The sequence below is a fragment of the Aaosphaeria arxii genome (assembly GCF_010015735.1).
Source record: "Aaosphaeria arxii CBS 175.79 unplaced genomic scaffold BU24scaffold_3, whole genome shotgun sequence".
In the NCBI taxonomy this organism is placed as follows: Eukaryota; Fungi; Ascomycota; class Dothideomycetes; order Pleosporales; genus Aaosphaeria; species Aaosphaeria arxii.
Genome location: NW_022983476.1, coordinates 1,168,884 through 1,195,311, shown reverse-complemented (window position 1 = coordinate 1,195,311; position 26,428 = coordinate 1,168,884). Strand labels below are relative to the sequence as shown.

The 26,428-nt window shown below is 50.0% G+C and overlaps 9 protein-coding genes across 9 annotated transcripts; 6 read left to right on the top strand and 3 right to left on the bottom strand.

Annotated features, from left to right (window-relative positions):
• Positions 1–3,346: 3,346 nt before the first annotated feature.
• On the top strand, positions 3,347–3,949 carry BU24DRAFT_334836 (uncharacterized protein; the record flags this gene model as incomplete). Its single annotated transcript, XM_033523061.1, has 1 exon — positions 3,347–3,949. A coding segment is annotated over one exon (603 nt), but the record flags the coding sequence as incomplete, so codon positions are not given.
• A 3,191-nt stretch (positions 3,950–7,140) lies between these two features.
• Positions 7,141–8,862, top strand: BU24DRAFT_146945 (uncharacterized protein). Its single transcript, XM_033521211.1, has one exon. It carries the CDS (start codon positions 7,322–7,324, stop codon positions 8,702–8,704), a length of 1,383 nt encoding a protein of 460 aa, XP_033385596.1. The 5' UTR covers positions 7,141–7,321; the 3' UTR covers positions 8,705–8,862.
• Positions 8,863–10,556: 1,694 nt separating this feature from the next.
• BU24DRAFT_420293 (uncharacterized protein) lies at positions 10,557–12,439 on the top strand. The gene has a single exon (XM_033527437.1). It carries the CDS (start codon positions 10,947–10,949, stop codon positions 12,078–12,080), a length of 1,134 nt encoding a protein of 377 aa, XP_033385595.1. The 5' UTR covers positions 10,557–10,946; the 3' UTR covers positions 12,081–12,439.
• Positions 12,440–12,753: 314 nt separating this feature from the next.
• Positions 12,754–15,019, bottom strand: BU24DRAFT_388313 (S-adenosyl-L-methionine-dependent methyltransferase; the record flags this gene model as incomplete). Its single annotated transcript, XM_033525007.1, has 4 exons — positions 14,833–15,019; positions 13,997–14,783; positions 13,667–13,924; positions 12,754–13,576 (listed from the first exon to the last, which is right to left on the bottom strand). Exons 1-4 carry the CDS (start codon positions 14,987–14,989, stop codon positions 12,754–12,756), a joined length of 2,025 nt encoding a protein of 674 aa, XP_033385594.1. The 5' UTR covers positions 14,990–15,019.
• Positions 15,020–15,838: 819 nt separating this feature from the next.
• BU24DRAFT_420292 (DUF1690-domain-containing protein) lies at positions 15,839–16,820 on the bottom strand. Its single transcript, XM_033527436.1, has 3 exons — positions 16,722–16,820; positions 16,590–16,647; positions 15,839–16,529 (listed from the first exon to the last, which is right to left on the bottom strand). The coding sequence occupies exons 1-3, from the start codon at positions 16,775–16,777 to the stop codon at positions 16,080–16,082; spliced, it is 564 nt and encodes a 187-aa protein (XP_033385593.1). The 5' UTR covers positions 16,778–16,820; the 3' UTR covers positions 15,839–16,079.
• A 354-nt stretch (positions 16,821–17,174) lies between these two features.
• Positions 17,175–17,720, top strand: BU24DRAFT_332546 (acyl-CoA N-acyltransferase; the record flags this gene model as incomplete). The annotated part of the gene is made up of 1 exon (XM_033523045.1): positions 17,175–17,720. A coding segment is annotated over one exon (546 nt), but the record flags the coding sequence as incomplete, so codon positions are not given.
• A 1,186-nt stretch (positions 17,721–18,906) lies between these two features.
• Positions 18,907–19,998, top strand: BU24DRAFT_146871 (carbohydrate-binding module family 1 protein). The gene is made up of 5 exons (XM_033521210.1): positions 18,907–19,065; positions 19,121–19,447; positions 19,541–19,659; positions 19,710–19,759; positions 19,837–19,998. The coding sequence occupies exons 1-5, from the start codon at positions 19,012–19,014 to the stop codon at positions 19,908–19,910; spliced, it is 624 nt and encodes a 207-aa protein (XP_033385591.1). The 5' UTR covers positions 18,907–19,011; the 3' UTR covers positions 19,911–19,998.
• Positions 19,999–20,172: 174 nt separating this feature from the next.
• BU24DRAFT_366897 (phosphoglycerate mutase-like protein) lies at positions 20,173–21,360 on the top strand. Its single transcript, XM_033524329.1, has 2 exons — positions 20,173–20,624; positions 20,684–21,360. Exons 1-2 carry the CDS (start codon positions 20,446–20,448, stop codon positions 21,255–21,257), a joined length of 753 nt encoding a protein of 250 aa, XP_033385590.1. The 5' UTR covers positions 20,173–20,445; the 3' UTR covers positions 21,258–21,360.
• A 200-nt stretch (positions 21,361–21,560) lies between these two features.
• BU24DRAFT_146825 (uncharacterized protein) lies at positions 21,561–24,147 on the bottom strand. The gene has a single exon (XM_033521209.1). The coding sequence runs from the start codon at positions 24,056–24,058 to the stop codon at positions 21,836–21,838; it is 2,223 nt and encodes a 740-aa protein (XP_033385589.1). The 5' UTR covers positions 24,059–24,147; the 3' UTR covers positions 21,561–21,835.
• Between the last annotated feature and the right edge of the window lie 2,281 nt (positions 24,148–26,428).

Here is a 26,428-nt window from a genome sequence, read left to right as displayed (position 1 = left end):
CAGAGTCTGTGAATTGTAATACGGCTTCCTACAGAATCCATCACTTGATAGGTCTTTCGACCCTTGATCTCGTTGTTCGCATTCCAGTCCATGTGGGGAAGGACCGCCGCTCCAGTGGATGCGACCCGCGCATTGCCCATTCGACCTCGCCGACCTCAAAAGACGACGGAGCCAGGGGCGATTCGATACGCGTCGATAAGATGTAATTGATGATACCTATACTTTTTCTATATTTCGGTTTTTATTTGAAACCGAGCAAAGCCATAATAATGGACCCAGCCTTACTTCTGTTGCGAAGAATTAAGTCGGATGTAATAGCTGTGTGATTATGATCTCCGGTATAAACTTTCAGAATCAAACAAGTCACACATCAAGCAAAAGGATAATTACATGAATGCCACTCCCAAAACCCCTCCTGCAGGGTTGCATAAACACCGCGGATGGTAAAGAACCCAGCTCGACATCCCGCCTTGGCTCTGGTTGCTTGGGCAGATTTTGCTTTCCATTCAATCAATGTCGCATCCAGCTCGCCGACCTCAGCTTCCGCTAATAACGGCGAAGACGGGCGGTCGTTCTATGGGATTCGGCGGTTACTAATCCCATACTTACTTATCGGCGTCTATCCGTTCACCTCTTCGGATGGGGAATCCTAATCTGCAATCGTATTCCTGAATCCTGATATGAAACAGAGCAATAGGCGCGGTGTCATTATTGAAGGTGAATTGCACGTTGCCCCAAAGTGTATGGTCACGTGATACATCCCTTGCACCTGGTACCTGGTATCCCCGTTCGGTGGATCCACCCGAAGATACGAGCGTTGACAGGGCTGTAATCTAGTTTAAAGAATTGTTTCGGTTTCTGAAACGATGGACATTAACGCATTGCATGTTCGCCGACAGTGTGTGCATATCGGCGACGACATTACCTCCATTCGCCGTTGTCTGTACTCCGTACGTAGGGATTCCTGTTGTGACTCCTCGAAGATGTCGCAGGATACAACAGGAGCTCCAGCCTCGCCGATTTCGTACAACAAGCTATGGGTAAGTATGCTATCCTAGACATGGTATGTATTGCGGAGATTTGCGTGGTGTCATGGTCGGCGACAACAACTCATCACTCGCCCCGTTCTGACCGTGCTTGCTTGCTTACACCAGAACCAGCATCCATGTTCCTTCCCGAAAACCATGCAAATCAGGTCCATTCATCATCATCGCCGATATTGCAATCCTCTCCATTTCTGGATTTTGATACCTGCTCGGCGATCTCCCGCTCAGTTGGGCAGAGTAGGATCAAGAATGGCCTGATGTCCACGTAAGTGATCATGTAAATACATAAGTGTACGCCCCTTTTGAAGAACACTTCTCGTAGCATCTACCTGGGAGGCGGCAGAAGGCCGAGATTAACGGGCTGGAAAACTTCCTGACAACGGCGTTACCTTGACTCTGTGGGCACTTTCTCGATTTCAGATGGCATCAATATGCGCTCGATTTGGCAGGCTCGGACCCCCCTGATTTTGATGGTACCACGAGAACTCTGCTACATGCATTATTCAATCGAGCCTTGAGACTCATGGCCTAGAGGCAGAGTACTGCATCTTTAGCCGGCCATCGTCAGATAAGGGGATAAAAGCACGTTGAACCGCGAACGACGTATGGAAGAATTGTCTGGTAGAAGGGATTCCTAAGATTGGTGACTAGAATACCTTCAGGGCACTGGCCATGTAGCACCGTTTACTTTTATCAAGTTCGTGCTGCTTGCTGTCGGCAAGGCTGCTGAAGAGTAAGGTAGTTGGATACGACGCCGTCTTACACTCTGTGTGTATGTCCTGAGGAAGATTTCTGGGGATTGAGCACGACATGGGTCGACAAAACGCAACTGCTCTGCCAACCGGAGACATAAATTGGGCCTCAGGAGGTATATCATTGACATTAATCCTGATTTATAAGACCAAGCTCAACACTGTAGGAGAGAAACTAATTCGGAAGGGATTGGAAGTACGCGGGGGAACATCAATGTGTGTGGTCACGTTGCAATGGTAGTCGTTGGACGAGGGGAGGCGGTTTCCAAAGCATGTCGGCATAGCAAGGCGAATAGGGCAGATGGACAGAGCGTAACACAGAGAACAGCAGCTAGACTGCTTGGTCCCTCACAGAGCTTAAACGTACTTCCTAGAGGAGCAGGATGATGGATGAGGATTGAGGCCATTGGATAGAACCTAAGCGATATTGGAACACTGAGGGCCGGGGTGGGGAGCTTCACCGACGGATTGCCATACAAACGACCTCTATCTCCATTGGAAAAGGCGGTCGGCAGTCCCAAAGTGGCAGTCAGTTACTGATTGAACATGCCAGCACCCCGCTTTCAAGAGTCGTTGAGATGGGGGAGAACTGCCATCTTCAGTGTTTTCGGGACCAATGGATTGATGCCTGACCCGCTCAGGCAAGATATTGGAAGTATGCAAACGCATACAACACAGGACACAGGTGAAGCCTAAGGTTATACGGACTAGCGTGCGGTTATGTGTAAACCTTTTCCATCTCTTGTGGGACTGGGTTGGGATTCATTGGTCCACAGTGACGATCGGGAGAGGCACCAACGTGTTCGACTCCAGAGTAATGCTGCAACAATACTTGTATGTCTCCATCGGTGACGAGTTCAATTCGGAAGCTCATGGCCTATGAGGACTCTAGCAGAGATGGAGGGGTCTGTCGAATGAGACGACTTGAAGCTTGCAGAGCCGCATCACGTTTCCTAGTAGCCATCGTTGTGGCACGGGAGGTATAAGAAACGCGCGGTCTGGAGGGAGAACGCGTGTGATGATAATGAGGGTGAATGGTTTTGTAGTTGGTGATGAAGGAATTGAGCACTGACTGATTCACGACGAACCCTCCCCCTCCCGGCGCTAGAACCCTTCAAAGTCTAGCCCACCCTTCAGCAAACCTCATACCTGCCCGGTGCCCGTGTACAACGGCCAACGCCTTGTGTGAGAAGGGAGACACCCTTTTAACGCCAGCCTACCACCAGTGAGTCCCCACATGATAGGCCCCAGCACGGCAGTTTGCCCGTAATCTATCACACAAGGCTGAAGAAAATGAGGTTGTAGAAGGGCATGGCTGCGGCTTGTGGACCCCTCATGCGCCACACTTTATTGATGGACGAGCACCCCGCGGTCGCCAGCGTGTCGCTGGCCGCCATCCTCGAAAGTTCCGTCACACATCCCCAGATCGGCGAGTGGCTCTCGTCACCCACGAGAGACATCCACGCTCGTCTGGCACAAATTTCACAGTCTTTTGATGGGCCTGGACCTGGCTCGTTCAGTTCCAGTCCGTCCAAGCCGCGATCGCAACGAAGCAACTCCTCCATGGCTCCCGCATGCATACACCAACCCTCCGACACGTCCACGCACCCGCCCTCTCTCTACAACTATTCCGAAGCAACTCCCACCGAGACATCGATTAGCACAAGCATCGTAAGCCGTCTCTCGGGGGTCCCATTGCTGGAGGAGCGGAACGGGGTGCTTGAACGCACAGAGAATGACATTCAACACCCGACATACGAGTGTTGCTTTCACTTCCTCAACTGCAACTACATAACACACGATCCACGGGAATGGCGTACACATTGCTTATCCCACTGGCGCGGTGAAGAACCACCCAAGGAAGCCCTATGTCCACTCTGTGATTTCAAAACCTACAGCGAAAGCGGGTTCTACGCATGGGAACTGCGAATGGACCATGTGGAATTCCACCACTCGGTATTGGGAGAGACGTTACGTACCTCGAGGCCCGACTTCAGGATGTACCACCACCTGTGGCAGAAGCGTCTCATCGATGACCAAGACCTGAAGGAATTGATGGGAGGGAACCACAACCTGACACGGACACCGCTGAACTACACTCTTACCAATAATAGTCGGCGGGCACGTAACGGCCGCGACGGAAGGGGGCAGCAACGCCAGCATATAGGCAGACGTCCCATAGGAGGTGCTCCCTTCCGTTGAAAAGAGAAAGTATGTGGTACAAGTGTGATTGGTGTTCAATCATGAGACACACATCAAGTTCGAAATCTTTCCCTTTCTTTCCTTCCTCCCCATCTCGGACCGCTCAGCAGAGACCGAGCATGGACACCCTACACGATACGATACCCCATATACGTCATGCCGGCTGGCTTTTCCTGCATGTGTACTTACTCCTTGGTTTTGGTCTCTTGCATAGTTAAGAGACCACGCAACGTTGCGGTCACGCTGTGGCCACACTGAAGCGATTTATCTCGGATCTCCTGTCGATGCGACGTTTCTATTCCCTTCTCTTTTCCTTGGCTCCTTTTCAGTTGATCAAATCACCCCTCCCACCCCTTGCTTGTAATTCGAATCGCGTTTTCTCCTCTCGGTCTCGGTGATGGAAGTGCTCCACAAACAAAATTGTTCACGACGACGACATTGGCATATCTGGAGTTCTTCATCTTGGTCTTCTTCTTCCCCTCTGGTTTCGGGCGACGCGTGGGATATCAAAATTGGCGATAGCGATGGCGATGACAATGGCGCGTGGCGAATGCTTTCTTCCTCCTCCTCTTTCTCTCTTCGACCCCGCTCTTAATGTTCTTGTGATCTGTAGTGTTCCTCTTCTCTCCTCTGAATCCTAATGTTCCCTTTTCCCCCTTTCCCCTTTCTTCCAAATTCTGCATTAGAATTATCTCCCGGTTCAATCCGAAGGAGAGGAGAAAGACCCCATTCCCATTCGATCGGGCGTTTGATAGTCAGCATAACGTTTGATCGATCGTTTGATTCAATATATCGTAGCTGGAACCAAAGACCTCTTCCTCTTGCTTTGTCCATGAAAACTGTGAAGAACACAGCTCCCAAGGGGAACCGCCACCGTCTCTCCTGATCGAGGAAGGCCTCCACCTTCCCCCATCATCGTGAATCTTCGGCTTTCCCATTGGCGTCAATGCAATTGATTGAAAGATTGCAGTATCTCAAAAATAAAACAATTGGAGATATCGTGTTGTTTTGTATGGGTTTCTCTCGGCGTGGAGAGGATTATTTTGCTTTTCTAAAGGTTTATATGTCTGCCTGATGGCGGCGATGCTCCATTGGGTTTAGTGCGATGGCGCGTCGCATGCACGCGGCAAAGGGAAGCGGAATGGGAATTTGGGGGATGATTTTGCGCGAATTATGGTTGGATAGACTGGGAATGTGGTTGGTCTTGCTGGACGGGTTTTGTGTTTGTGTGCGAGAGAAGAGGGATTTCTGGTATTATGAGGTTGTATATTGGGTTGGGCTTTGGGTGTGGTTGGAGTTCATGACTAGATCATGGCCTCAAGTATTCATACGCATTTTTAGGTTTTACCACAACAGGAAAATTGAGATTGAATGAATATAGGCATATTGTCTCTGGATTTTGAGTAGTAGGTACTATCTGTGTACGGAGTATGTGCCTGGAATGTTATTCTTGACTTCGGAAAAGAGTTCATACTCTTTCATAACGGACATTACAATATAAACTACAACCAACCTTTGTCTTTCTACATTGATTACACCCTATGCATGGTACTAACTCTTCTTTTTGAGTGCAAGATGTCTGAACTCTCCTATTATAGAGTGCAAATGTAACACTGTTTCGGGCGGTTTCTTATCAGCCCAAGCTCTGATGCCAACCGTGCCAAAAGTGCCAATCAAGTTGACGCCATGACAATCTATCGTGAACAAGTCATAGCACGTACAAGCAATACCCTTGCGGATGGAATACGTGACGGTGAGCAGAATTGTGGGCGGGAAGTGGCCCATGGGCAGCGGTGAGGACACGATCTCACCCTAAAACATTTCGTCATCGGGCATATGGGCGGGCTCCACAGTGGTTCTGGGTCTGAGGTGGGCAGCAAGTGACACGACCCTCTTCTGTTGTGGGGTATTATTGTACGAGTAGTAATACAGTATACTTGTACAATAGTTGACGATGGCGCCGCGGCATGATCCGGGCCGGAGGAGAGGCCCTCTAGTGGATGGTGATTTGGCCGTGGATGGCTAAATTCTGCGGCGTCGGCAAGGTCTCAGGTTGATGCTGAGGCGAGAGTGTGCACAGATGGAAGAAGATGGAATCGGCAGTTGAGGGTGGGTGGACAAAACAAAAGCGCAGCGCACTATCCCACATCTTCAAGACGGAGAGTCGAGATGTGTGGGAAGCTGAGGATGCAAGTGTTCACGAGATCAACGGGTCTAGCAGGGCCAGAATCTTCCTGGGCAGTGGTCGATATGTTAATGGTCAGCTGTTCCGCAATGACATGAAGACTTTTGGGGTGAAGACCAATGCAGTTCTTTCATTCCCTTCCATCGTCACGATGAATGAATGATGTGCTCAGTGGGAGTGGCAGATCAAGTAGCGGCTGTTGTGTGCAATAGGCAATTATACTCGTATTATTTGACAGAGCATGAGGGATGAGTTTGAGGCTGTTTGTCCAGACAGCGTCACCGAGACAGAGACGAGTTACGAGTAATGAGACCCTTACGAGGTCACCCCCTGCTATTCTGGACAGGGAATGACGTCAACTTCCTCAGCCGCCTCCTCCGCCTCGTACCTCCCACCTGCCCTGCACCCCAATTATGCAACACATCGTGACTTTTTCCATTGCCCTCCAATTACAATATCTCTCAATTGCTTCCTTCATTCCTTTTCTATTCTTCCATCATCTCCCAAGAGATTTAGTTGGAAAAGTCACCTCGTCACCCCCAACCCCCGTTGTTTTCCTTAAGAAATTTACATCGCCACCTCCCTCTTGACTTCTTCTCAAAATCAATACGATCCCCTCTCTCCATCTGTCTCCATAACCTTCACGACTTACGACTACAACTATCATTCTCCCGTCACGATATACGTACGATCTATTAGAGAGCAAATCTTTAATCAGCAAACAAGCGTGCCAATCCGTTCTTGCTACTACTACAGCTGCTACTACCTTCCCCATCACGTACCCTACATTGTTGTACCTCGCATCTCTCTTTCCTATACGACCAATTGCCACCTCCTACACATATATCAACACCACCACCAACACCACCAACCTGTCCTGTGTAATCTCGAACCCCCTTCCACCATTCATTATCCTTCATTCTCCTCCGTCCGACTCGTCGCCCTATCGTCGGCGCTATCCAACCTTCAGGCCCCTTGCACACCCGCCTGGATCCATCTCGCCAATCACAGCCAGCCTCACAGCCCCCCACCGTCACTGTTTACTGTCCGTCTACGTCAACTCTCCACTCCACGTACGAGTACCCTACCAACCCTAAGGAACCGGATTTCAGCCCTGTCAGGCGCCCAGGTTCAAAATGGCCGCGCTGGCTTTCAAAGCAATAGATTACGGTGCCGACAGGATTCCTGACAGATTCTTCGAATCCATTCCAGGTGGCTTCTTCACCCCCGAAGAAAAGAAAAAGAACAAAAAGAAGAGCAAATCCAACAGAGATACTCGCAACAAGAGCGAACAGAGACAATCAGACAGCGACCGCCGACGATCCCGCCGCGACCATACCCCTACCACCGATTATTCCGACTACAGCGGGTACGACGACACCGACTACGAACGAGAATATCGCGACAAACAGCGACGTCGCCGTGCGAAAAGTCTAGGAGCAGATACACGCGAGGATACGGGCTCCAGTCGTGGCAGACACACACAGCGCCCTTCTGAATTTGGCAGCACAGGAAACATCTACGCAGACATGGACCACAGTCAAGGGGTCCCTCAGTTTCCCCCACCCCCAACCTCTGAGTATCGACCCTACAATCCAGCAGAGTACGCACCTCAACCCGCGGCACCCGCTGCACCGCCGATGGGCAATGAATACCCTCCCAGAGCCGAGTACGGGTACTCCCCTCAGGTAAATACAACTTTTCGTTCTCGCAGTGCGACGATAGCCACGGCGAATCCATTCACCCGGGCACATACGCTTCCGGCCAGGGTAATGAATCGATCCGCCACGGCGCCGTTGGCACATCTCTTTCCTATTCAATCTCCGACTTGGGGTGCTCTTGCGCATCGCGGCTCTCCGCTTGCGACTTCTTTCTCACCTTCTCTCGAACCGCCAACGGCGGCATTGCTACGCACCTCTAGTACTAACTCCCCCCAGCCCCAGGGTCAACAAAACACTTCGACTGCACAGTCTTCCTTTGCAGCACGATATACTCCGGGTCCTGGGTATTCTCCATCCCCTGTGAATGCTCCCATCCCCCCGACGAATCCTTATCCCACCTACAACCCTGCAGAATATGCAGCAGCACCTCCAGCAGGCTACAGAGCGCCGGGTAACACCTATCCATCCCCGCCTCCGTTTTATCGCCAGGAGTCGCGCTCCCAGCCATCGATCGCGCCGTACCACGACAACCAGCTGAGCACCTACCATGATCCGCCAAGCCGTGAAGACGACGTCTCGTCCTCGCGCCGTCATAGTCATAAGCACAGTGACGGGCATCGCCACAGGGCGAAGTCTGTTGGTCATCACGGCCGCAGTCGTAGTCGAGTCACTGAGAAGTTCCGTGATAGGTTCGATGGACTTGACGAACGTGAACGAGGCTTGGCGGCTTCAGTGGGAGGTGCGTTGGCTGGAGGACTGGCTGGCAACGCTGTTGGCAAGGGCACGCTAAGTACTCTCGTAGGTGCGGCTATCGGCGGATTGGGCGGCAGACAGTTGGAGAAGAGACATGAGAAGTAAGTGGTATTGATGAGAATGATGATGGCGGCGACGAACACGACGACGACCACATGTGGACAGACATGTGTCGGCGCATTGTCTACGATTTGAGTGTTTTGATAAGCTTGTTACGTTTCATTTGTTGGCCGCATGACTGATTTTCCTTCTTTTCCTTTACAGAAAGAAACTACTTCGTGAAGCTTCTCGAGTGGCTAGCGAAGGAGAGCGTGAGCGCGAACGAAGTCGCAGCCGCAGCCGCAGCCGCAGCCACCGGAGGCGTGACGAATCCTCCCTTTCACCGTCGCCTTCACGAGATCGTTCTCGAGATTTGTCTCGGGATGGTAGGTCTTCCAATCGCTATGATGGCGGTTTTGATGAGTATAGCGACTCGGATTCGGAGGACTTCCGCCGCGGGACCCGACGACGACGCAACTCACGGCGTGCACCTAGACGCGAGTACGACGACTGAGCGGTTCAAGAGAAGAACCAGGACAGATTGCAGCCATGAAGCGTTCTGAGGAGCATATTAATGTGGCCGTGGAGGGTTTTCATTTCTTTCTAAATCACTTTTCCCTCATCACAAGCAAGAAATGAGCAATGAATCCATGACGCCAACGACGACAATGATACATGTACACAGTATGAACTTACGAGTATGACGATTAGAGGGGGGCACTAGCGAAGGGAGGGATATGACATTTGCCGTGTTTGTATGCATGTTTGTAACTGTATGTTTCCTTTACATGTCATTTATTCGGAGGGACCATGTTCGAGATCGGCAATGTTTCCTTGTAGAGTGTTGCACCATCAGAATAGTGAATGTTTGCTCTATCTCTGTCTCCGTCCCGATGATTTGCCATGCAGCGTGTGTCGGAGTTGATTCCGGTGAAGCACAGTTCATATCTCACAGGGTCAGGGAGGGGTCAATTTCCTTGTCCTTGATCTTAGTTGTCCAATGCTGGGAGTAAACTAGACGTCATTGTACTGATGAGTGTAGAGGATTTGAGACGGAAAGTGTCCTTGGGCATCTGACGATGCGGGGGCCAGTTCAATAATTGGTGCATCATCCATGAAGGTATCACACATATATTGTAGTTACATTTACATTATCAAAGTACAAGTACGAGCACTCGTATCTAGTAGCTTGAACGTTAAGATCGGGTGAGCCACGTGGGAGATACTCGGATGGGGGCTCCGTCGGCCGTTTCAAAGCTTTGCCACAGCTTGTCATGGTGTGCTTCTGCCGCTCGCTCTTTGAGTTGAGTGATGGTTATTGTGACTATCTCGTACCTATGTATCTAGGCAGTGATAGTCTAGATCATGATTGGGGTAGGTCACAATAGAGTGGTGGTCTAACGACCTTCGAGAAGGGCCGGTTGCCACGTTCAGACTTTTTCTAGAATGGCGCGAACGTCGATGATCTCCCTTGGAATTCAAGGACGGGTGGATGCTAGCTTCTGAGCTTGGGAACCATCCTTCCACCTCTTGTGACTTCTAGCCTGATTCGCAAGGTTGCGCGAGGCAGTCCTAGGCCTAACTGTGAGGTTCTAGGTTTCACGATCCAGGGTAGTGATTATCTTTTCATGACTGATGGGGGGCATTATGGTTTGCCTCGTCTTGTGACTCTTGTTCTTTTCTTGTCTCGTCTTGCAGCACGGAGAGCTCCTTGCAGGGGTTGGTTGAATCAATGTTGAAGGAAGGAACAACGGTTGAGTAGTGAATGGATCATGATGGATCAATGAATGAATGAATGAATGAATGAATGAGCGGCCAGCCAGACCAGCCGAGATCCGGCCCGCCTCTCTCTTACTCGTTCTGGTCCCCTGGCCTAAACCCACACCCATGACTTGCCTCATCCATAGACCATGGTACTCGTGTGTACACAGTACATACATGGAAAAAAGACGAGACACCATAACGTCACATAATGGATTGATTATGATTATCATTACTACTACCAATACTACTCCTCTTCTCTCCTTCTCCCTCTCCCTTTAACTCTCACCTTCTAATCGACTAATCAACCTAAAAGTGCCTCGATGCCACAGAATCACTCCCTCAATTGCATTTGCTACATAGTCCACGGTCCAGTCCAATCCAATCTACATCCTTCCCTCAGTGCACACGAGACAAGAAATAGATGACCCAGTAGTTGTCTCGACCGTTCCAAGAACCAGGGCCTAATAATATTGACATCTCGAACCCCCAACGTATTCTCTTCTCCTCCCGGGAAATTTTTGGGGATATAATTACCTACGCTGCCATGCCCTCAAGGATACTGTCACCCACTCCCTACTCGTACTACCGGCGCGCATCAACCTCAATCCTACACGACCCCAGGCTGCGCACCTCACGATTCTCCATCCCCGCCATGACAGCCCCGACAGACCCAGGAACCTGCTTCCTGCTCGACATGCTCCCTCCTGAGCTTCGGCTCTCCATCTACGAGTACCTGATCGTCGCAGAGCAGCCGCTCCGTGGCGTTTCCGCCCGCAAGGATGAGCGCTACGGTCTAGACCTCACCATCCTCCGCACCAATCGCCAGATCTACGACGAGGCTCGATCTGTCTTCTTCGCCAAAAACACATTCTACATCACTAGCATCCCAGATCTCGACATCCAAATCGACGATGAGGGAGAAGGACCAGAAGAGGAGGAAGAAGAAAATGGTCACGACCGTTACCAAACCACATCCCCGACCCCCAAACCTCGCCATCACCACCACCAATTCGAACCGCCCCTTACCCAAGAATCCTGGCCCTTAATCCGGCACCTCACCATCGACCTTCTGTACTACCCGCGCCGCTCCATCACGGGTAACGCCTTCCCAATGGGCTGGAAGCCCACAGACCCAGGCTGCGCGGCCTACATCCACGCCCTGATGTCCCTCCTCCCGTCCCTGTCCCCCAAGCTCCGCTCGCTCTCCCTGACAGCCACCGTCCACGACCCGTTCTGCGCGCGCAAGTGCCTCATCTCCTTCTTCATGTGCGACCGCGACCGCACGTTCGCGCGCGCCCTCGCCGCCATCTCCCACTCCGTCACCTCCATCCCCATCAGCTTCGAGTTCCCGGACTGCTACTACCGCACCGTCGTCCGCAAGGACGTCTTCCTCACCAAGAGCATCCTCCTGCTCGCCTGCCAGGTCATGTTCTGCCAGAGCCAGTGCAGGATCGACGAGCTGCTCAGCCAATTCGATGGCGGGAACGGGGGCGCAGGCGGGAGGGCCAAGGGGTCTGCGGGCGGCGGAGGCGCGTACGGCGGGGCGCAGAGGGAGAAGACGGATTTGAGTCCGTATGTCGAGCAGGGAACTTGGGCCGGTGGTGTCGGTGCCAGTGTAGGTGCCAATGCTGGCCTCAGTGCTGGTATTAAGAGCGTCATGGACAGGTCGCTGCGCTGATCTAGAGGGTGCCGTCGTTTTCGTTTTGAGGGCAGAGCAATCCATTTTATCTCAAAAGGCTCACTTTTCATGGACAGGCGTTAGGGAAAAGGACTATGGGTTTCAAAATCGCTTTCTCTTTTCTTTTGTCACGGCATTCCCTCGAAAGTGGCGTTTGGGAAGGAACGATAGGGTTCAATTGCTTTTATACTTTCACGTCTGGCATAGGGAAAAGATGCTTGCACCTCATCGCCATCATCATCACCGTCATCAAGGCGTTCACGTGTGTGGGACGGGTTAATTAGGATCTTGAAATACTTTGGCCCGATAATCAATGATAATTCTCGAAATCTTCATGGCATTATAGCTTGCTCCTTGCATTTCACGCCTGCTTTAAGGCAATTGCAATTCATTGTAGAAAGCCTCCAATAAACTCCCCTCTATCAACCTTGTGACATTCTGCTCGGCTATCAAATCCGTGTTTGTGATATGGATCAAATCTCCCAAATGGATCATTTGTAACAAAGTGGCATGTCATGACACTGCCAGGCACACACGGTCTCAGCTCTGGTGCATACTGCCGAACAGTCGAATGACCAATCCCGACCTTATCAACCCACCCGTGCTCAAATGTCCTGTGCAGGCCTGTATTCATGCTCTGCATTGTCCCCACAGGTAGAAAGACGTGCAAACCCTAGTCAGAAAGCTCTAACACCTCTCCATTTCTCCACGCCATAGTGGACCTTCGATCGACTGTCACGGAGCTGCTCGGTCGAACACGAGAAGTACTGGGCGACTCAATCTCAACGAAATCTTCGTCGTCTTCATCCTCATCGATCACGACCTGAGCAGACGGCCTCTTCTTCGGCTCGATGATGTAACCACGGCCAAACAGAGCTCGCGACCTCGTTGGCGTGTTGGCACCGCTGCCCATCGTAGCACGTTTAAAAAGATATTTGTAGGGCGGGTTCGTCCCCCTAGGCCCTGGGTAGAACCCCCTTACACGTCTTTCTCCTTCACCACATACTCGCTCTGGAAGCTCAACGCCCCTCTCTGCAAGAAGACCCAGCAGATCCTGTATGTCGTCTTCCGCGCCAATCAGCCCATGATCAAACGCTTCGAGTGTCTGCGCAACACTCCGGTACATCGCCTCAGCCATCAGCGGCGGAAAAGCATTGCCAATCTGCTTCTTCGCCTGGGTCTGCGATCCAGAGAACACGTATCCCATAGGGAAGGACTGGAACAGTGAGAGCTCTCTCGCCGTGAAGTTGCGCCTCCCTGAGAAGTGGTAGTTCTCCGTACCACCTGTCGTGATGCAGCCCAGCACCTTAGTAGCAGGGTCGTATGGGTGCCTCGAGATTGGTTTGAGCTTGTAAGGTTGGTGGTATTCGTCGAAGGCGTTGGAAGGTAGGTTGCGGAGCGGGAACAGGGCGTCGTGGACGGAGCTCCAAGGTTTGAGACCGCTTTCTGGTGGGCCATGCGTCGGTACTGGGAATGGAGGAAGCGGGGTTCCTCTTCTATTGACATTGTTGTTTCGTTAGCATAGGTACGCATGAAATGGTACAAAACATGCATCTCTGTCTGAAGACTAAGGAGAGTTTACTGACCTAGCAGCCATGATAAGTAAACGTTTCCTCTGCTGCGGCAATCCGAACTCGGCCATGTCATGGATGCCGTAACGGACATCGTAGCCTGCTACAATCATGTCGTTTATGAGCAGTTTGAAGTTTTTAATGTGCTCTTTTGAAGTGACAAGTCCGGATGTCTGCTCAAGCGTGGCCATACGCGGCTTAACGGCTTCAAGTATCGGACCAACTGTATAGATCGCCTCATAGTTGTCTTGATCTTTGGGGCCTTCTCTAGTGCTTGGTGGGTGTTAGTCAATCTTATTACAAGAAATTGTTCATGAATAGGTGTTCATGAATAGGTAGACTTACTGGGCGGGCGACCAATAACAACACGGGGGTGAAAGGTGAAGAATATCCACCTTTATGAAGTCTTTGAAGAACTGTTTCTGGTCTTTGAAGTCATGCGCATTCATAGGCAGACTGAATGCATCTGGAAAGTTCGCTTCATATGCTTCCATGGCCGCAGTGTCATTGTCTAGGCCCCATTTCACACTTAGGCCTGCCCTTGAAGCTCCAGCAGAGGAACCCCCTGCCCCACAAAAGACATCGCCGAATGTATAGGTTCTGTTCGACATCCTAGGCCGCTTTTGCGGTGTGCCAGCTAGCAACTCAATTGAAGGTGAGCGGTGGGTTCGCTTCTGAGGGGTGCTTTTATCGTCAGTTTTGACGGATCCCTCATCCTTGCTGTCAATGTTGAGGACAATTGGAGACTCTTGGGACGATCCTCGTGAGACTGTTGCCGGGGATGATTGTTGCTTTTGATGGTCGTCTGATTCATGACTGTACATGCTTCGGACCACGCCAGCGTAGCTTTTACCTGACTTCTGGACTACCATAATGTGAATCCATCGACATACTAACCGACCTTTATGAAAGACGTGATTTTTTACTTGCTCCTTGGTCATAGTTTCGGGATTACCTCTCAGGTACATGGGGCATTCGTTCCAATTGAGCATTGGATACGGTTTTGCTGTTAGTATGCATTCACGCTTCCGGTAGACGTCTTGGACAGTGACATCTTCGAGTCCTTGGATCAGCGCGGAGCGTGGGTCGTCTTCGGAGATGTGAAGGATCATGGCGAGCTCATTTAATTTCCCTGTCTTCATCGTCAGATAACTCATCATTCGCATATCTGTCAGACTTACATTTGAAAATTGGCCCATGGTATTTGGTTCTCTTCAGACGATGTCCTCGCAGCTTCACTTCGCCGGACCTGCGATTGCGCAAAATGATTTTCACGCGAAGGAAGTCCCCACTGTGAAGTGCTTCTCCTGCCACTTCCACGTTTCCACCTTCCCTCATCAGCTCAATGGTGTCGTTGGCCTTGATGACACCCACGCCCGGGATGGACAATTCCGAGATCTTCTTCCATGGATACTCTACGAGACACTCCTGCTCGTCATATGGCCTCAACGCTGTCTGATGGCGCTTAGCGCCATCAGTGGAGCTGTTTTTGTTTAGGTCTCTAATCTCAACGAACTCAACCTCTGACTCGGCGTCCGCTGGTGGCGAGATGATTAGCCTTATATCAGAGTAGATAAGGGTTTAGATAGTTGGCTTACATAGTGTGAGGAAGTCGAATGATTCTTCGATCGACTGGCCAGCTTCTTCCTCTTCTTCTATGTCATTGTCAAGAAGTGAGCACGGATTATAGCGAGTTCCCAAGGTTTCATCCATTTCGTCTGTTGCAGCTCGCGGGTGAGTTATCGCAGATATGAGTTCTCTGGGCGGGTCCTTGAAGGAAGCTACTGCTGTCAAGCTAGATGGGGCAGTATAGGTTTGGCGCGGTACCAGTCAGCGTGATCGTGCTAAGGAAGGCAGATAGGTCGGTCGGAGAAGATATGCTATGGTAAGGCAAGGTTGAATGAAAAGTGAAGGAGGATAAGGCGCAGAGAGGAACAAGAGGAAGGTGATCAAAGAGAGGAAGGCGAGAGAAGAAGATAAGGAAGAGGTAAGGTGAGAGTAAAGAGAGGTGAGAAAAGAGAGCAAAGAGAGGTGAGAAAAGAGAGCAAAGAGAGGTGAGAAAAGAGTAAAGAGAGGTGAGAAAAGAGGAAAGAGAGGTAAGAATAGAGTAAAGAGAGTTAAGATCAGAGTAAAGAGAGGGAACGGTGAAGGCAAAGTGAGAGGCAAGAGGGAAGTGTTACTGCAGATAGGGCCTTTCTTATACGAAAAGTGAAGAATCGAATCAGCAAGATAAAGAAACGATGCGAAGAAGTGATGAAGCTCACTGTCCGAACATGCTGGAGAAGATAGTGAAAACCAGTGCAGCACGTGAAAAGCTGTAGACGGACAGTACTCAATACTCGAACATTTGCACTTTATCTATACACTTGCCACATGCGACTATAGTCGCAACTACGGCTTCCATACCAAGCGCTTAATACGAAGAATCTCATCTGATCGTCCTCTCGACGAAATCTTTCTCAAGACGTCCAACCTCCCTCTTAAACGCTTCGACCTCCTGGTAGCAATCGAGCGGTCGCCTGTCGTGAGTCCTCAAACAATTAGTCAGATCCTCCTTCGCCTTGTTCACTTCAGCGTCCGCCTTTTCCAACTTCTTCCTAGCATCCAGCTTCTTTTTCAATGCCTCAATCTCCTTGGTCACGCTGTCCCTGCTCATCTCCTTCTGTTTTTGTTTCTCGGCGAGAGCCGATGAGCTCGATGTAGCATCACTGAGCTTTTCGACGAATGAGGGATCGGCCGGGGGCTGTTCGGCTTCACCAGACAGGCTTTCGATAACTTGGGAGAAGTTCTGGACCTCTTGTTCACGAAGTTTCTCGAGCTCCGAAGTCAGGCGCTGTTGGTATTGCAGCTCTTGTTGTCTCGAGCGAGTCGCATCGGTCTACCGCCAATTGACGTCAATCCCCATTCATACCACGCTAGAATGACCAAACGAGCATACCTGTGTATTCTTTTGTAGCGAGTTGACTAATTCATTCGAGAATCGAACGGGGGCATCTCTGCGTGGAAAAGCCCGTTAGTACTTATCCACCGACAACACGTGATCCATTGGGTCGGCGGAGGAGAGACATACGATGTGAAAATGTGCTGCGAGACTTCGCCCGAGGGTTTCGAGTTTTCTGCCCCCATGATTGCGGCGCCGGAAGTGCTGGATACTGGCGCTGATGTTGATGAAGCTGGGTAGAAGTCGGAAACAAGGCCTTGGCGGGTTCGCACATCTCCGCGCTAGCCCGGACAGGGCAAGGCATGTCGCGTCTGCATCTCCTGCCCGTCGTGTTATTCTACCTGTTCGTCTCGACCACCCGGATTACAATTGGCACTACTAATGCTTCAGTCTTCTATAACAGCATGGCTGAAGAAGCCTGCGTCTGTTACGCAAGCTGACACTACGACTGCCATTGAGAGCGCACCTAAGAACTACCAAAGAATCTCACACACGGTTGCAGAAGTCAAGCCAGACAATGACCGAACAGAGCAAGTCGAGCCTGAAGAAGAGATCACCGACAATGGTGCCAGTGCAAAGCCTTTTGCTCTTAAAGCTTTGCCTCCCAATGTCGAACTTGTACCTTTGACGGAAGAGCTTATGCCCGCATTCAAACGCTTGAACTCGACCCTGCTACCCATACCCTATCCTCGAGATTTCTATACCGAGACTATGCAAGAGCCTTTCCACGGAATTACACTTATGGCATTGTGGCATCCACAACCAGTGAAAAATGATCCTTCTCTCGCAGCGGGAACCCCGAAACTAGTAGGCGCCATCCGGTGTCGCATCCTGCCTTCGTCAACCCTTTACATATCGACGATTGGTCTCCTGTCTCCCTATCGATCCTACGGAATCGCAACTCATTTGCTGCATAATATCATACTTAAAGCCTCTGAAGAACACGGTATAAAGAGTGTGACTGCACACGTATGGGAAGCAAATGATCTTGGTCTAGAATGGTATAAGGCAAGAGGCTTCGAGGTCATTGGGGAGGAAGAGGGATATTATAGGAAATTGAAGCCATCTGGAGCTAAACTTGTGAGAAGATGGATAGGACCAAGCGACTTGTTAAGCGGCGCTACCTGAAGGACCACTTTGAAAAGTGCAAGGTGGTCAATAGAAGAAGAAAAGAGACGATCCACCGCGAGCTTTGCAACCACCGGCGTCCATTTGCTCTCATGTCTGTGCTGTCTTAGGACATTGATCCGAACAAAGCAGCATGTTTGCAGCCGATTTGTCCATCGCGCCAGCAATATCGAAGGCCTAGACGTCAGCAACCTGAGATATCCTATTCCAGATCAAGACAGACGTCTTGTAAGATTGAGAAAAATTTCTCATGTAAAATGCCAATAACATTCTCCGTCTCTGGAGAGTTGTTACGCCATTCTAGAACGCTGGCCTAGGTCTCGACTGGGTCAAAGCAGTTCCTGCGTCGCGACATGTCCTTGGGGTCAGCTAGTGTAGTCCTCAAAGGCTTCATGTAGTCGACATTCCGTTTATCCAAGTTTATTCTACACATGTTTCTTCTCCACTTACACTTGACCGCCCTCATTGCCAAGTCCCTGGCCAACCTCGCTATACGCCTCGTTATCACCAAATCCCATCCAATGCGTTGGGCCGCATATGCGCAAGCTGCACTTCATCTCCATTCATATTGTGCAAGCCTGGAACCAGGTCTCTTTGGTACCATTCCCGTGGCATGACCGAGCTAAGATACTTTTCAATGCCTGTGGGCCCGTGTTCGGTAAACCTCTGTGCATATATAACAAGGGGTGGTGTCGTAGTCAATTTACGGTTAAAATGTAACCAACTCGCCTCTGACTCAAGAATAGAAACGAGAATAGAAACGACGCAATCAAGTACTGTTACCCTAAGGCAAATAAACTCGGCTGCACAGATAGCTTAGTATCAGGAAAGAAAGTGAGGTCAAGAAGGCCACTGAGCGGCGGCGCGATGGCGCTACGTGGTATCGTTGTCCTCGAGCCAGCGGTAGCATTCGCTCCTCTTATGACACTGCCAACGTGCAGCATCAGAACCAATTTATCGCATCCCAACCTCGTCCGGGCCGCTCCTGGTTGCCGCTTCTTCTGCCGATATTGGAACTCGCATATGTTCTTCGTCTACCGACTGAAGGTAAACCATAAGCCGCCACCCACAATGAACTAAATCATGGGCCAAGGTGCGTGAAGCGAATCTTGTGCGTGATGCAATATAGAATGTATGATAGCACAGGCTGTAGACCTCGTATACGAGCTGGGACATTTGACGTGTTGATGTCTCATAAAGAGCCTTGAAAGCTCCTGGACCAAACGATCTTCCTTTGATTTCCTTGTATCCTTCGACCTGATTCTGCGTGACCGTTCACCATTTGGCCACCATGAAAGCCCACCTTCTTGCAGTGTTCGTTTCATTGTCTGCGGTCTCCTTCGGAGTAAGAGAACCAAGTATGCGTATATGGTTCTGTCGAGATGCTAATATGAATACAGGCCCCTCATCCAAACCGTCTGGAAGCGCGCCAGAAGGATGTCACCTTCACGATAACTTGCCTTGGGCCTAAATGTACTGACTACCCTCCTACGACTATTCGCATCCCCACAACCATTCCTGGCGGAGGACCGCAACCGCCTAAAACCACCAAGGAGCCAGAGCAGCCATCCACGAGCAAGAAACCGAGCTCTACGAGCAAGTACACGCCTCCTCCAGAGACCAGCAAGAAGCCTAGCACTACGAGCAAATACACACCGCCGCCAGAGACCAGCAAAAAGTCCAGTACGACGACCAAGTACACGCCGCCACCAGAGCCGCCTACCAAGGTAAGTGAACGACACAAATACAACCATAAGCCTCGATATTGCCTATGCCAGTCAAAGAAGTCGTGAGGATAGATCGCTAACACTTAATGACAGACGATCAAATCAACCCAAAAACCTACCAAAACAGAGGGTGGAGAGGTTGGACCAAGTAGTACCAGATGTCCTGTACCATTGTATTATCAATGCGGAGGATATTATGATGGAGTTCCTTGGTATGTAAACTCATTCCGATCCTATTGCAGATCTGACTAGAGATATCCAGGACTGGATGTACCAAGTGTGTGAGCGGTGCTAAGTGCGTTGTTCAAAATGGTATGTTATTCTATGTTTCTCTCCGCATTCTTTCTTGCTGAACATTGACGATTCTTGTTTGCTAACTTCGAACACAGAATGGTATGATCAATGTGTTTCCATCGACTCTCTCGCCGAGGGATTTGCGGAGGCTCCAGGGGTAATTAGGTAGATCGGGAGAGTAGTATGGAACTTTCCTTGTGCTATTGCGATTAAAGCATAGCAACGATGCCAAAGATCAATGAAATTGACAAGTCATGACAAAACCCAGCTTGCGGCGATGTAAGCGTAAATTGGCAGTGGACGAACTGATTAGACACGCTGACTGACCATGGAGTGTGAAGAGGATGACCTGCATGGTTGGATGGCGGGGTGGAGCTATGGCTTTATTACACACTATAGACCCTGGACCCCCCACCAAACTTGGACGTCATCCCAAAGGTCCATTGCCGTTTAGGTCCGAATCGCCCTTTTTTGGCCTTTACTCAGATCGTTACTTACTCCAGAACTTTACCATCTCGTTCTTTATATGACTACCATTGAGCCTGCCTGTGTCCTTGTTTGATAAATTACTTCCTCCCCTCAACAACTTCTCCATTCGCATTCCATTCGTACTAACTGATACCTGCCGCTCTCCACGCATACGCCACGCATACACCTCTCCTGTTAGACACGTCTCCCTTCCCGCGTCCAATTACCAATTCACCATGCCTGACCCTCGCATCTTCTTCGTCCGTCACGGAGAGACTGAATGGTCTCTGAATGGCCGACACACAGGAACCACCGAGCTCCCTCTGACCGCAAATGGCGAGAAGCGAGTACGCGCAACAGGAAATGCGCTTGTCGGCGACGATAGATTGATTGTCCCTGGAAATCTCGCTCACATGTCAGTACCCCAATCGCCCGATACTTCCCTTGTATAAAAGCTGATTTTTGTATCTGCAGCTACGTATCCCCTCGTAAACGAGCCCAACGCACATTAGAACTCCTCGACATTGGATGCCGCGAGCGCTACCCATGGAACGACTCAACCCCATTGACCGACAACATCCGCTCCGATGCCTCTATCACTATCTGCCCCTCCATCCGCGAATGGGATTACGGCAACTACGAAGGGTTGAAGTCCGCCGAGATCAGAGCCTCTAGAAAAGAGAGGGGCCTGAACGAGGACTGGGACATCTGGCGGGACGGCTGCGAGGGCGGCGAGTCCCCCGACGACGTCACAAAGCGACTAGATGAGCTCATCGCGGAGATTAAGCAGAAGTGGCACGCAGGACGGTTTGGTAAGGATTCGGGGTGGAAGGGAAAAGACGGCGTGCCTAACGACGTGCTCATCGTGGCTCATGGACACATCTTGAGAGCTTTCGTCTCGCGATGGGTCGGAAAGGACTTGAAGGACAACCCTTCGCTGATCTTGGAGGCGGGAGGTGTGGGTACCTTGAGCTACGAGCATCACAATATCGACGAGCCTGCTATCTTGCTAGGAGGTGCGTTCGTGGTGGAGTCGAGTGAGAAATGATATCGGGGGCGTTCTTTCCTAAAGATATTACTGTGACGCAGGAACATTCAGTCCGCAGATAAAAGCAATATGCTGGCATAATAATTATGATCATTAATTCCTTAATCCGTTTCATTTCTCGAGGAAATCGACTTCGTGCAATCAGGTCATCTTGTACGGGACTACTCACATGTGTTATGCAACCAGACCCATCGTTTCCAATGACGACTAGCCAGATGAGTCGTCCAGGCCGGATGTGCTGAAGACGATCTGTGTCTTCAGACTTCGTTCCATGTGTATTTCCTTCACTGTGAACAGGCACAATTGTATTATATAAGTTTCATTGATTCCGTTAACTCCCCTGTTTTGCCTTACATTGCTACATGAACACCTTCAGCCATTTCCCGATAATAAGCATCGAAACCTGCAACTCTCTCTTTGTCATTATTGTGGTCACACGTTGATTACCATTTCCTCCCTATATTCTTTAGCGAAGCTGTGATCAGACACACACTCCGTAATCATCGATACTCGCGTGCGAGGGCGAAGTTGTCTCTAGAATACGGTCAGAATTTATGGAACAGTGGTACATTCCCAGACTAGGAGCGTATCTCAAGGCGCAAACGACAGAAATCCTCGGATCTGGCCTTTGCCCATTGCACAAGTTTCTCGTTGTTCTTCAGATTCCATAGAAGAAGTTCTCGAGCTGCGAACGCATCTTGGAGACAGTCGCGACCAAAGTAAGGAGTGGTGTTGAGAGTCTTCTTCAAAATGTCCCGACACAAGCTGTCCAGACCCAGCTGTGGCTCGGACACGGGTCCTTTGGCCGCTTTCTCAATCACTTTGACAATGTCAACTCCACGTCCATGGATCAGTCGAACGGCATCGAGGTCGCTTCGTAGGTTATGTCCAACGACTATGGTCTCCTTGTTGATGAATCTGAAAAGTGCGGATCGCACAGCCTCCCATCCCTTGAAGACCTTGTATCCATTCATGCGGGCATATTCTAGGTCCTCATAGCTTGCGAATCCGGTGATCTTGGCGTTCCAGTCAGAGACTTGGGATATGGGGTCGATGCAGATGAGGTGATTGAGTATGACACGACCTGACAGAACATCGACTGCTCCAATTTTGATTGCTTCAAGGCATTTGTTAGGCAGCTCAATCTTGCTAGTTGACAGTGCAATGGCCTTTAATGCAGTTCCATATTTGCCCACCTCAGGAGAAGGCTCGAAATCTGTGACCAGGTAGGAAGCCGTATAATTCTTGCTGAAAGTCTTGGGGACAGGCAGATAATGTTCCTTTTGAAGTTCGCGCGGCAAGTGACAAAGACCGTCAAGCATTTCAATGGCATCGCCGTACTTGGTAACGGGAATCCGAATCCAGTTTTCACCATTGCATTCAATCTTGCCTTCATGCATGATGTTGATGTCAGACTGCAGGGCGAGTCGCATGATCTGTTTAGACAAAGTCTCAGCCAGCCTAGCATCCTCGGTATGGTCCTCAGTATGGTCCTCGAGTGGCTGATGAATTGAATCCTGTTCTTGCATCCGTGGTCCTGGTACATATCTGGCAAGCTCGGGTCGCTGCTTAGCGGCTATGCGCTTGCTACGGCGAGGGCTTTTCGACGCTTCCAAGAGAGGGTCGCCTTCTGATAGGCTTGGGTCATTCATCAAGAGAATCTTCTGTACCGCTGGTGGCATATCTGAAACCTTCACTGTGGAGGTTTTGGTTCTGGGACCGTATTCAGCTGCATGTTGACTCTGGGATACATCCTGTTTGATATCCGCCTTTTCGAAGATATCATTCTGCTCGTGGCAGTCTTCATTAGCTACTTCAACTGCGCTCTTTCCTCCAGCATTTTGAGGACTGACAAGGTCTGCATTGCGCGGCTCGTTTCCCTGAGGTATACCACGAACCAGCTCATTGATTAGCTGGATGGCTGGTGGCTGGCGTGACCGTTCAGCACCCACTGATTGTGACTGGTTCTTGATCTCCGGCGTGACCAACTGCTCTTTCTGTTGGTCAGGCTTAACAACCAGATTCTTCTCTACAGGATTGGCTGTCGTAGCGCCGATTTTACGATAGTTGTGGCACCCCAGTGAAGCGCGGGATAATGCTTGAACCAATGGGCTGTCAGGCACATGTGAGCCGGTATGTTTGTTGATTGACTTCACTTCACCGCCACGATTTTGCTGGAAGTTGCAGGCTAAGAAGTGACGAGTGTAGGAGGCCTCACTGCCGAAGCTCTTCTTACATCCCTCACATTTCCTATCAGAGCCCTTGGAGGTATCGATGCCCTTGGAGGTATCGATGCCCTTGGAGGTATCGATGCCCTTGGAGGTATCGATGCCCTTGGAGGTATCGATTCCCTTGAAGATATCGGTGCCCTTGGAGATGCCGGCACCCTTGGTGATGTAGGAGGCCTTGGAGATGCCGGCGCCTTTTGAGATGTCAGAGCCCTTGGAGATGTCGGAGCCCTTGGAGATGTCGGCACCCTTGGGGCTCTCTGCCTCGACGAACGCATTCTCGGTGAGTTTGCCTTCGACACGCGGCTTCACGTTCTCCAGTGGTTGTAAGCCATAGTCCAATACTGGAGTGTGGGTCTTGTATCCAGTGTATGCATCCGCACAGAAGCTTGGAAATTTCTGGTGAGCCACTAATTGCTCTTCCGTAGCGAAGGATGGCTTCTCTGCGCAACGCCCGCATGCGAAGGTGAGTTTCGCCCGGGGTTTGTGATCAGAATGAAGCTGGTGTGTCTCAAGAGCCAGTTCATCAGGGAATGACCAATGGCATATCTCACAAGTCCAGATATTCTGCATCTCGGCATGCGTAGACTCGTGTTGGCGCAAGCTGTCCTTCGTTGCGCAGGACTGCCCACATATGCCGCAAAAGTGGCGGCGAGGTTTAGGCACCATCTGGCTTGCTATATTGGCCACCATTAGTTTCTGATCTGTGTGCTATTGTTCATGTGGAATTGGCTTGCCTGATGTTTTCTTTTCTCGAACTGGTCCGAACACAGATAGAGAAATGACTGCAGAGTCAGGTGAGCGTTGAGCAAGTCAACAAGATGGATCCTTATCAATTGTTCTTGACGGCTTCTTCTGGACAAATGAGAGAGGTTAGTGAGATAGATCTTCTCTCGCTCGGCGATGGGAAAGGTTTTTGGGTTACTCTGCGTAGTGGTTGCTCACTAACGCCGTTGGTGGCTCGATTGGCACGGGCGCAGTGGGCACAACTTGAATGAGTGAGGGCGATTAGGTGATTGGCCTGCTTCAAAGTTTATTAGTTATACATTGATATATGAAGCTGTGAGACTCGTGGAGTGGATGAGGGAGAGTAGAGAGAGGGTGGTTGAAGTGAGTGTGGTGGGTGTGGTGAGTGAGGAAAGAGCGGCGCGGCAACCACGCGTTCAACACCCACTAGTAAACAAAACAATTTCACCTGGGTATGCTTCTTAGCTAATACAATTCTTCAACGGTAGATGACATTGAGACGTAGCTTGAGGGGGACATCTAAAGGACCAGGGCAAATTTAGTAGTAAGAAATCAATAGCATGCTTGAGGGTTCACTCCATTCTGATTGTGTCTGTCTATCTCTCTATCTGTCTGAATCCCTCCTGAATACCTAATGTAATTGCCCATGATGGTACAATGTGCGAACGGTCGAAGCCTATCGAAGAATGCCTTCCGAAATCGAAAGGATATATATTTCAATGCATGTGAAGCCTAACACATTCTGGTGAAAGGTATTCTTGACGCAACGAGACATGAGAAATCCACATACAATAGTGATCAGAAATATCGATTCAACCACAGGTTATATCATTAATTTCTTACAACAAAAAATCATGACTGCCCAAGGGATTACCCAACCAGCGCTGCACACATGGTATCTTTAACCAACAAAGGGAAATTCCATGAATATAATGTCACATTAATCGATATATACTGTTGGCAAGCACCAAATTTACTCCTTGAAGTCAAGTTGGGATCATCGACGGTGGAGAATGATTGAAGCCATTCTGCTCAACTGCAGCTTTGTGCTTGCTGAAATAGCGCCATGCTCACGGTAGTAGAACATGGGCCATTGAGTATCAGAAGGATTTTCCACCACTAATCTTTGAGAAATATAGTATATATACTATTGATATCGGTCGCCTTTAATCCCACGACATGAGAGTAGATTTGATGCAAATTCAGTGAGTGGCAGCAGGAGATATACGTATATGAAGGTACACTCCAGCACCAGGTAGAGAATGAAAAGATTTACGGACATGAGTGCGCATCAAAAGAGTATAATGTAGCTGAAGCGCAAGTCTTGGTTTTGTAGAAAGAAATATGGTAGCCTTAGTTGGCAATTGCATAGACTCATAATCAAGAAAGTACTGATGTCACGGCTGTGACATCTGTAGGATGAAACAGTGAACATATCCACGTTTTGTTCTACGACTAAGGTACTGACAGTATTCACCTGTATAAGAGAACTACTGTACGAGCACTGTGAATGTCATTGAGCCCGGTCATTGACCCTCATGGGTTCAAAGTCTCCTCTCCGCGTCTCAATACAGAATAAGGAATGTGTGATTAGGAAAAGGTTGCATCACATTCATCACATTCTGGTATTACTGCCCAAGAGTAATATTCTACAGTATATCATAAAATACAAAGTACACCTGCCCCTTTGAGTGTACACTTCCTTCTCATCAAGCTATTGCTTCAGATGCTTTCATTGTCGAACCTCGCCAAGAACATTCACGTGGCCATACTGTGTACTGTGATTCGTCTACCTGGACGAAGCAGTACGGCCAGCGAACTTACTAATGATATCTCTATTCCCAACATGATATGCAAGTCTCCAGATAATAAAGGCCTGTTCGATACCTCCACCCTCTCGGACCTCTCTCAGTCGAAACAAGGGCCTCCAAGTCGAGGGGCTGATAGATGGCAATCGGAATGTACGCGAGATTCGGGAGCAGGAGGTGATGCTGCTTGCCGAGCAGTCCTGAAACATCTTCTGAGGGGAATAATGACAAGGTTCCGGCAATTTTACCGTGGTGGTTGTTCGATTGTCTTCTCGGACTCAATGAATGAATGCCGATCATCCAAGAAGAAAGGCTTTCTCTTATAACCACCCTCAGCCTGGACAGCACCAAACAGAAATACCGATGTATTTACTCTGGGAGTTCGTCC